The 10,794-nt window shown below is 41.4% G+C and overlaps 2 protein-coding genes across 2 annotated transcripts; one reads left to right on the top strand and one right to left on the bottom strand.

Annotated features, from left to right (window-relative positions):
• Positions 1–1,914: 1,914 nt before the first annotated feature.
• Positions 1,915–4,528, bottom strand: EAH_00037540 (hypothetical protein, conserved; the record flags this gene model as incomplete). The annotated part of the gene is made up of 2 exons (XM_013392024.1): positions 1,915–2,849; positions 3,208–4,528. 2 exons carry the CDS (start codon positions 4,526–4,528, stop codon positions 1,915–1,917), a joined length of 2,256 nt encoding a protein of 751 aa, XP_013247478.1.
• A 929-nt stretch (positions 4,529–5,457) lies between these two features.
• On the top strand, positions 5,458–7,414 carry EAH_00037530 (proteasome PCI domain-containing protein, putative; the record flags this gene model as incomplete). Its single annotated transcript, XM_013392023.1, has 5 exons — positions 5,458–5,612; positions 5,933–6,165; positions 6,668–6,996; positions 7,292–7,355; positions 7,410–7,414. The coding sequence occupies 5 exons, from the start codon at positions 5,458–5,460 to the stop codon at positions 7,412–7,414; spliced, it is 786 nt and encodes a 261-aa protein (XP_013247477.1).
• Between the last annotated feature and the right edge of the window lie 3,380 nt (positions 7,415–10,794).

The following is a 10,794-nucleotide window of genomic DNA, read 5'->3' as shown; positions in this document are numbered from 1 at the left end:
CCTACACCCTAGACCCTAAACAATAAACACTAAACCCTAAACAATGAGCACTAAACACTACACCCTAAGCAGTAGACAATAAACCCTAAGCCCTAAACGTTACAGCGAGACCCTAAAACCTAAACCTCCAACCCTAATTTTCTAAACCCTAAACCCTAAACCCTAAACCCTAAACCCTAAACCCTAAACCACCATAGAAAAGACCACAGCGAGCAAAAAATTAACAAGATACTGCAACAAATAATACCCTAAACCCTAAACAAACCCTGGAAATGTGGATTGCAAACCCTAAACCCTAAACCCTAGGCTCTACACCCCAAACCCTAAACCCTGAAGTCTCTCCTGCAACCGGGCGAGATAAAGCACTTCATTAAGTAAAAATTATCTAAAGATCTTTCGCTGCATGCATGCGAGTTTGGGGCTTTGTTGTGAAAAACCCTTAAAAGTAATCGGAAGGAGAGAAGAATAAACCCTTTGGGGTTTTATTTTTTTGTCTTTGTTCGCAAGGCGTTATAAATAAATAATGTAATAAACAAACAGACAAAATAATAAATACAAATAACAAACTCAATTTAAAATATATTTAAATACCCCTGGAACTGCTGCTGAAGTGCGGTGCTCTTTGCTGTCTCCTTTCTGTCTCTGTCTCTCTCCATCTGTCTCTCTGTCTCTGTCTCTATCTCTGTCTCTCTCTGTCTCTCTGTCTCTCTGTATGTATCTATATAGCTAGCTAGCTAGCTACATAGCTAGCTAGCTGTCTGTGTATCTATCTTTCATCCTCTTCTTTCTTTAATAATTATTAATCTTATTACTAATAGCCCCAGAAGTAGAGAGGCCTCCTCTGCATGCAAGGCGACTGCATGCAAGCAAATGGGGCTGCATAATAAAAGCAGATAAACAGAAAATATATATTTTATTTGTAAGAAAAGTATTATACTTCTTTAGGGGCAATAACAAAAAAAACAAACAAACATTTAAACAGACTTCTCCTCGCCCCACACCACCGCAAACAAAAACAAAAAACAAAGAAGCAATAATAATAATAATAATAATAATAATAATAATAATAATAATAAATATATAAATAAAAATAAAGAGGCAGCAGAACTCAAGGGACTCCTGCATTCACCTGTTAGCTGCTGTTCATAGAGAATGCTCTTTATATACAAATATATATATATATATATACATTATATATATGTATATATACAATTACTTATCTATATTTATGATATATTTTGTATAAACACCTACTTTTTTATATTTATAAAGGAAGAGTTAACAGTAAAATACAATAAATATATTTCTTCAGGTGTACATAGACCTGTTATCCAACTAAAACTGCATAAGATTTTAAAATAAAAATAATTTTGTTTCTTTTACTCTCGTAGAGGGCCCCCAGTCCTGTCCCTCTTAGGGGGCCCCCTTCCCCCCAAGGATTTAAAAGAGGGGGCCCACGCTCTCGGGGGCCCCTTGGGGGCCCCTTAACTGCATCAATAGGCCCTCGGGGGCCCCTTGGGGGCCCCCTTACTGCATCTGAGAGCTCTTTGGGGGCCCCTTGGGGCCCCCTGACTGTCTCTGGAGGCCCTTAGGGGCTCCCCTTGGATGTTGGGGGCCCTTCGAAGAACTGAGGGGATCTTAGGGGGCCCCTAGGGGCCCCTAGAAACCCTTCAGGGGCCCTTGAGGGCCCTTAGGGGCCCTTTGGACCACTTTAGGGGCCCTTGAGGGCCCCTAAAGTGGTCCCCTGGGGGCCCCTTGAGGGCCCCCTGGGGGCCCCTTAGAAGCCCCTAGGGCCCCGCCCTAGCCTAGGGGCCCCTTAGAAACCCCTAGGGCCCCTCCCTAGGGGCCCCTTAGAAGCCCCTGGGGCCCCTCCCTCGGGCCCCTTGGGGGCCCCTAGGGTTCTCTTGGGGGCCCCTAGAGGCCTCTAGGGAGCCCATGGGGGCCCCTTGGGGCCCCCCGTGTACTCATAGAGGCAGAAGGGGGGGCCCCTAGGTCCCCCCCTGCTTGTTGTTCTTTAAACAAATGAATTAAAGCCTTGTAGAAGACATCTCCATTTACTTTAGCCAGTTCAATAACAGGAAAGCAATCATCACCCTCGAATGTGCAGCAGCAGCAGCAGCAGCAGCAGCAGCTGCTGCTGCTGCTGCTGCAGTCCTTGCTGCTGTTGTTGCTGATGCTGTTGCTACTGCTGCAGCACCCGTTGTCGTTGCCGTTCCTGCTGCTGCTGCTGCTGCTGCTGCTTGTGCTGCTGCTGCTGTTGCAGTTCGTGCTGCTGCTGCTGCTGCTGCTGCTGCAGTCTGTCCCCATGCAGCCAGCAGCAGCATTTGAAGGGGCCCCCTTTGCGTAGGAGTTTTCGTTTGTTGGTTTGCTGCGCTCCTCTCCGTGTTGGGGGGCCCCACTGGGGCCTCTTAGGGGCCCCTGTAGGGGGCCCCCACCCCCGTCCCCGTCTGCTGCTGCTGCTGCTGCTACAGGTTCTGAAGCAACGGTCAGGGTGCTGTTCTTATCTTCGTTTGCACTTGCTGCATCTTTATTATTTAAAGACAGGGGGCCCCCCTCTTCTTTACCACCCAACCCTTGCTGCATTAGGGGGCCCCCGGGGGCCCCTCTTCTTTTGCTGCGCTGTCTCCATTCTTCTGCAGCAGCAAAAAACCCTCTTATAAGCGCAGCAGCAATTAAAAAAGCGTCTTTGTCGCCCTTAAATACACCTCCAGATACTAAGGGTACTCGCAACTGCTGCACAGGGGGGCCCCCAAAGGGGCCCCCTTTGGGGGCCCCTTGGGGGCCCCCTTGGGTGTGCATATCATTAAAGAGAAGAATCAAACGAAGGAGATTCCGAGACAAAACAAAGACTGCAGCAAACATAACACAATGCAGCAGCAAACAAACAATTCTGCTGCTGCTGCTGCTGCTAATGCTGCTAATTGTGCAAGTCCTACTACTAATACTACTGTTGCTGCTGCTACTGTTAGTTCTGCTGCTGCTGCTGCTGCTACTGTTATTGCTGCTGCTGCTGCTGTCGCTGTTAGTGCTGCTGCTTCTGCTGCTGTAACTTCTGCTGTTACTGCTGCTTCTGCTGTTATTGCTGCTGCTGCTGCTGTTATTGCTGCTGCTGCTGCTGTTATTGCTGCTGCTGCTGTTGCTGTTATTGCTGCTGCTGCTGTTGCTGTTATTGCTGCTGCTGCTGCTGTTATTGCTGCTGCTGCTTACGTGTTTGATAGAATTTCTCTGGGGTGTACGCCCACCCCTTGGGGCCCACAACATACGCCATGCCGAAGTTGTTAGGATGTAGGGGTCTCTTGCTGCTGCGAATGAGAGAGAGACAAACAAATGCATCTGTGTCCTTTATATCGAACTGTCTCCTTTCTTCTTCTCTAGGGGTCATACCGTATAAGCAGCAAAAAGGGGTACTCCATAGACTGGGGTCCCCCATTGAAGGGGGGCCCCCTAGACCCTCTACAGGGGGCCCCCTGCACTTCATCATAGCAGTAGCTGTATTAGATTCTCTTGCTGCATTTAAAACAGATAAATGAAGGGCCCCCATCAAGCTCCCCCAATCACTCTTCATATGCAAATCAGCAATCCAATGCGGCCCCTCTAAGGGGCCCCCTAAGGGGCCCCCTGCAGCAGCTCCAGAGGGGCCCCCTGGGGGGCCCCCTGAGGGGCCCTTTGTGGGGCCCCCTGTGGGGCCCCCTGAGGAGCCCCCCGTAGCTTCCTCTGAGCAGCCACCTAGAGGGCCCCCTGTGAAGCCCCCTGGGGGGCCCCCTTGGGGGCCCCTTGTGAGTTCTGCTGAGGGTAGTTTATAGGGTTTGTTTGATATTGTTTTTTGTGTTTGTTTGTGTTTGGGGCTCTGTTGTAAGGCTTGAAGAAAAGCAAGATTAATAGAGCCCCCACCAACATAAAGTTTAGGGTCTCCTGCATTAACAGAGAAGAGGCGTCGGGGACAGTGAGGTGAATAAACAGGAGTAAAAGCAGCAGCTGATGCTGCAGCAGCTGCTGCTGCTGCAGCAGCAGCATAGCCAGGGAGAACACCCTTGCAACCGCAACGGGGGCATCCTCCTTGCTGCTGCTGCTGCTGCTGTTGCTGCTGCTGCTGCTGCTGCTTGTGGTGGTGTGCAAGTAGGCCATGGGGGCGAACTCTTCTGCATTTCAACTCCTCAGATGATGCATCTTGATAGCTATCGGATATTTGCCGCTGCTGCTGCTGCTGCTGCTGCAGCTGCTGCTGTTGAAAAGAGTTTGCTTCGGTGCAGCGCCTTTTGCTTTTGACGGCGTTTGCGTCTCCATTTTGTGTGCCTTCATCACTTGTTACACTCTGCTGTTGCTGCTGCTGCTGCTGCTGCTGCTGCTGCTGGCGACCATAGGTGCTGCTGCATGCATTGCTGCTGGTGCAGTCTCTGCTGCAGCAGCAGCGGCTGCTGCCTGCTGGAGGGGGAGGAGCACCGGGATTAACGTGCAGCAGAAATCGAAGACCGCCAACCTGCATACATCTACGAGAATGAAAGGAGCAGCAGCAGCTGGAGGGCCCCATTTGCAGGCAGGTGTATAGACACTCCAGTGCATGCATGCAGCAGCAGCAGCTGCTGCTGGCCTTCCTTACACGGGGTACAACAACTGCTGCTGCTGATTCAGCTACAGCAGCAACAGCAGCAGCTGCTGCTGCAGCAGCAACAGCTACAACAGCAGAAGATAAAGCAGAAGCAGCAGCGGCAGCAGCAGCAACAGGCGCAGCAAATTCCTAATGAGGCGATGCAAAAAGAAAAGACGTTCTGAGTTTTAATTGTTTTAAGTTTAAGAAACAAAAAACAGGTGTGTAGACCCCTGAGGGCATTCAATTACACTGGGGCTTGGGGTGTATACGCAGCTTGAGGTTTGTTTGGTTAGTAAAATAGCCATTAAATAGGATAAAATTTTGAGATAAATCTATTTAATTTAATTAAATTTAATTTAATTCAATATAATTTATTATTTTCTGCTTCTTTTTTTCTTTTTCTACGCCTCTTCTCCTCAGAATAGTGCTGGGGCTTTGAGCAGACTCCCGCTGGCGACTGCGTTAATTGTGCTGTATTTGAGGGTCTTCAGAGCTTCTTTTTTGTGTTTATTCTCTAATATTATCTTTTATTTTGTGTATTAAAGGTTCTTTCTAAAGAACTGTTGCTGTGAGGGCTTCTATTGAACCCCTTACCCTCCGCTGTAGACAGACCTATGCCTGTCTATATGCATTAGCTGTCTCGCCTGTTATCGATACACCCCAATCTATTTACTCTTCTTTGCACCTGCAGCAATAATCTGCTGCTGCAGCAAACACTGCAGCAAAGCAGCAGCAGCACCAACACCACCAGCACGAGCAGCAGCAGTACCAGCACCAGCTGCAGCAGCACCAGCGGCACCAGCAGCAGCAGCAGCACAAGCAGCAGCAGCACCAGCAGCAGCAGCAGCAGCAGCAGAAGAAGAAGAAGAATGGAGGTGGACGGGGTTTGTGATTGTCCTGATTGGCTGCAGCAGTTGCTGAAAGACCCACCGCAGCCTTTTGCTGCTGAGCTGCAGGCGGAAGCAGCAGCAAACCCCAGCGCAAAAGCAGCAATTGAATACTTGCAGAAGCTTCATGAAGCCAAGTAACACACACAGCGAGGGTTTAGGGTTTAGGGTTTAGGGTTTAGGGTCTAGGGTTTAGGGTTTAAAGTTGAGAAGGCGTGAACCCATTCTTTGTTATGCCATCCTGCTGCTGTTGCTGCTGTTGCTGCAGCTGCTGTTGCTGCTGCTGTTGTTGCTGCTGCTGTTGCTGCTGGTGCTTCGTTGTTGCTGCTGCAGCATATTGTTTATTATTTCTTTCTTTTAAGAGATGACGTGTGTGTTTGAGATGTGTGCATGCGAAGCTGTGCACTAGATGAATATAAAAAAGTAAATATAATTACAATTGTTTGTTTGTTTACAGATTATATAACGAGTTAACAGATGCTTTTGCTTATTGTATACAACTAAGCGACAGCGTAGACAGCTCAAGTACACCTCAGCTGCAGCTGCTGCAGTCTTCTTTGGGTTTACCCCCTCCATCTATCGCCTTAGACAAACAATTTAAACTCTTTCTTTCTTTTGCTGCTGAGCTCGTCGCTCAAGTAGACTCCCTAAGAATATTAAAGCTCTGTGCAGGGCTACTTGCAGATATACGTAAGCTGCTGTTGCTGCTGCTGCTGCTGCTGCTGCAATGCTACAGTGTTGCTGCTGCTGCTGCTGCTGCTGCTGCTGCTGCTGCTGCTGCTGCTGCTGCAGTGTTGCTGCTGCTGCAGTGTTGCTGCTGTTTTTTGTTGCTGCTGCTCTTGCGGATAGTTATTTTGTTTGTTTATTTATATTTATGTTTATTTATATTTATTTTTTTGTTTTTTAATTGTAGTGTATGTCTTTGTCTGTATCAATTTATTCGCCTATAATAAAGAAGACCCCTATCTATATATATATATATTTTATTTATTTATTTATTTATGTCTGTTTGATTGTTTGTTTACATGCTTATTTATTTCTTTATTTATTTATTTTATCTTTTTGTTTATTTATTTATTTAATCTATTTTTTTGTGTATGTATGTATTTATTTTTATTTATTCACCTCTGTATGTATCTATTAATTAATTAATTAATTTATTTATTATTTATTTATTTATTATTGCATGCAGCTGCTGAAGCAGGTTTATTATTTATTGAGAAGCTTAAAGCAGAGACACAAAACAAGAAAAGCTCTCATAGCAAATTATTACAAGGAGACAGCCAGCAAGAGAAGGGGCTGTCTTCTGCTGCAGCACGCTGCTTCTTGCATGCATTAAAGAGCTATTTAATAGCAAAGACCCAGCAGCAGCAGCAGCAGCAGCAGGAAGAGCAGCAGCTGCAGCAGCTGCAGCAAGCACAGGAATTACTTGAAGCAGCTAAAAAGCAATTAAAAGATATTCGCTCGCCAGACCCTATTCTTCATTCTTTTATTCATAGAGCTCAAGCTGAAATAGATAAGGTTTGTTTTACTTTATTTTAATTTAATTTATATTAATCTATTTGTTTTGTGTGTTGTTGGTTGTTTGTTTTGATTATTTCTTCTTGCTGCTGAGCGTTTCCTTCTCTTGTTCTGTTTATTTTTATTTTATTTTTATTTTGTTTTATTTGTTTATTCACTGCAGAAAGCCCCTTTAATTACCGCTGGTTATAGGGCTTTATCAGGGTATAAAAGGGGCTTCAAGGGGTTAGGGGTTAGGGTTTAGGGTTTAGGGTTTAGGGTTTAGGGTTTAGGGTTTAGGGTTTGCGGCCTTCAGGCACGGAACAAGTATGGCGACTTTTGCCGCGAGACGCTCTTCTTCCTCGCATACACCTCCGCCAGTGAGTCTAGGGTTTAGGGTTTAGGGTTTAGGGTTTAGGGTTTAGGGTTTATAGAATAGAGGAGCATTCGTATATTACGGTTTGCAGCAAATGTCTTTGTTTATTTTATCGTTGTTCACTTCACATTAATTTACTCGTATGTTTGTATATCTATATTCATATATGCTTACATTTATTTATTTATATTTATTTATTTATTTATAGATACGTTAAAAGAAAGAGAAAGGTTATTTCTTATTGTACGTTTATTAATATATTCATCTACACATATGTATTTATATTAATTTATTTATATTTATTTATTTATTTATATTTATTTATATTTATTTATTTATAGATACATTAAAAGAAAAAGAACGGTTTGCTCTAGCTAGACAAATTGCTGTTGCTGCTCTCATAGCCCCGGAGGTTTTTAACTTCGGCGAGTTGGTGAGGAGACTGTCTCCTTTTTAATTAATTAATTAATTATTTATTTATTTATTTATTTATTTTATTTATTTATTTTATTATTATTATTTCTTTTTAAACGTTTTGTTTATTTCGTTGTTTATTTTGTTTATTTGTTTGTTGTTTTTTGTTTTTGTCTGTCTTTGTTTTCTTATGCTGCACATATTATATGATTTATTATCTGTATTACATTGTATATATTATATATTTTATTATCTGTATTACATTGTATATATTATATAATTTATTATCTGTATTACATTGTATATATTATATAATTTATTATCTGTATTACATTGTATATATTATATGATTTATTATCTGTATTACATTGTATATATTATATATTTTATTATCTGTATTACATTGTATATATTATATATTTTATTATGTCTATAGTTATATATACATTATATATATATGCATTATATATACTATATAGTCTGTATATACATTACATAATATATATATATATATATATATTTATATTTATATATATATATATATTTATATTTATATATTTATTTTTTATATTTATTGTTTGTTTGTTTATCTGTTATCTTCAGCTGCAGCAAGCGATTGTCCGAGAAGCCTGGGAGCGAAGCCCCTCTTCTTTGTTTGTCTTTGAACTATTAAAAAGTGTAGCAGAAGGCAGCATTAAAAAGTTTAATAAAACTTTTGCCGAGTACGAGAGAGATATTATGCAGTCGGTAAGCTGCAGATACACTCCAATATGTCTATCAAACCCTAAACCCTAAACCCTAAACCCTAACACCACTGCAAACCCTAATCCCTAACACTGCTACAAACCCTAAACCCTAACACTGCTACAAACCCTAAACCCTAAACCCTAACACTACTGCAAACCCTAAACCCTAAACCGTATTCTAGAGACCAGCAGAAAGCTGCAGTAAACCCTAAACTAAACAAACCCTTGCAAACCCTAAACCCTAAACCCTAAACCCTAGTCCATAGACATATAACAAACCACAGGAAACCCTAAACAAGCACCATCAAACCCTAAACCCTAATCTAGAGACAGACAACAAACTGCAGCAAACCCTAAACCCTAAACCCTCATTCAGAGACAAATAACAAGCCACAACAAACCCTAAAAACATATTTCTTTTTCGTCTCTGCATCTCCTTATTGGTTGTATCAGTGCTTGTGCAAGTTTATATATTTAAAATATTATTTTTGTTTGCTGCTGCTTCTTTTGTTTATATTTTATGTATTTGTTTGGTGTTTGTTTTGCGTCTTTATTTTTATTTAATGAAGCTAATAAATAAATATATAAATATAAATAAATATATTTGCTCTTACTTGTATTTATTTTTTATTTATCTCTTAGGAGTTATCTGCTCATATCCCCGCTATACAAAAGAAAGCAGCAGCAACAGCTCTTCTTCGTTTAGCCTTTACTAGCAGCACAGCAGGTGCTGCTGCCCGCAGCAGCAGCGACAACAGCAACAGCAGCAGCAGCAACAGCAACAGCAACAGCAACAGCAGCAGCAGCAGCAGCAGCAGCGGGAGATTAGATCCTTCTCGTGCCCTTTCTTTTGCTGCAATCTCTGAAGCTTGCGACGTCCCCGATAATGAAGTAGAAAAAATTATTTTATCTGCGATGGCTCAGCAATTAATTCGAGGCAAAATAAATCAAGTTAATAAAACTGTTGCGCTGCACTGGGTTAAACCCGTTCTCCTTACAGACGCTGAAAGGTGCCTATACACCCCAAATACGCTTATATATATATATATATATTTATATATATTTATATGCATATATGTTTATATGTATATGTATATATGTTTATGTTTATATATATATATATATATATATATTTATGTGTATATATGTTCATATGTATATGTATACGTGTGTTTTATGTATACATATATATATATATATATATATGTATGCATATGTATATATGTTTATATGTATATACATATATCTGTATATATATATATATTTATATATTTATATGTATATCTGTATATATATATATATGTGTATGCATGTATGTGCATGTGTATGTATATGTATATGTGTATACATATGTATATGTATATGTATATATTTATATATGTATGTATACATATAAATATTTTCTGCTAATTCAGCTGTATATACACCGCAGGAGCTGCAGCAAACTATCCTTCGTTCTGTTATCAACTGTTTGTGTATATATAATATATATATTATATATATATATATAGTTTGTAGACACAGTTTATAGAGAGGATGTGCGTGTATATAACTTTCAATGAAGTGAAGTGTATGCAGAGAGTAAAGCATAATTAAAGACAGCAGCAAAACAAAGAAGACTACATAAAGAAGCAACGATTTGTTGCTGTTTTGTTTGTACTGCATGCAGCATTCAAGCCCTACAGTCAAGGCTATGTAGGTGGGCCTCTTCTGCTGAGGAGCTGCAGCAGCTGCTGCAGCAGCAAACAGCAGAGCTGCTGCGGGCGTGAGGCAGCAGGAGCAGCAGCAGCAAGAGCAGCAGCAAACAGCAGAGCTGCTGCGAGCGTGAAGCAGCAGCAAAAGTAGCAGCAGCAAACTGCTCCACGTGCGCAGTACCTTCAGCTGCTGCTGGCGTAAAGCAGCAGCAGCAGCAGCAGCAGCAGCACCATGCAGCAGCTGCAGCAGCAGCAGCAGCAGCAAACAGCAAGATGTGCTCAGTTCCCTCAGAAACCCGATATATAATACCGTGCAGCCGCACATGCGCATCTCCAGTTATATAATTATATATTTACTTATATATATATGTATATACATATATATATGTATATATATATATATATATTATATACTATATATATGTATATATTATATATATATTATATATAATATATACCTTAGTAGTGTATCTCTCTAAAAGGATGTATTATTTATATATACATATACATATATAACTAATCTAAATAATATATCTATATCTATATGTATATATATATATATATATATATATAGCTATATATATATCTA

Source organism: Eimeria acervulina, genomic scaffold (assembly GCF_000499425.1).
Source record: "Eimeria acervulina Houghton genomic scaffold, Eah_scaff416, whole genome shotgun sequence".
Classification (NCBI taxonomy): Eukaryota; Apicomplexa; class Conoidasida; order Eucoccidiorida; family Eimeriidae; genus Eimeria; species Eimeria acervulina.
Note: the sequence above shows the minus strand (reverse complement) of the source record. Positions and strands in the feature narration are given on the sequence as shown.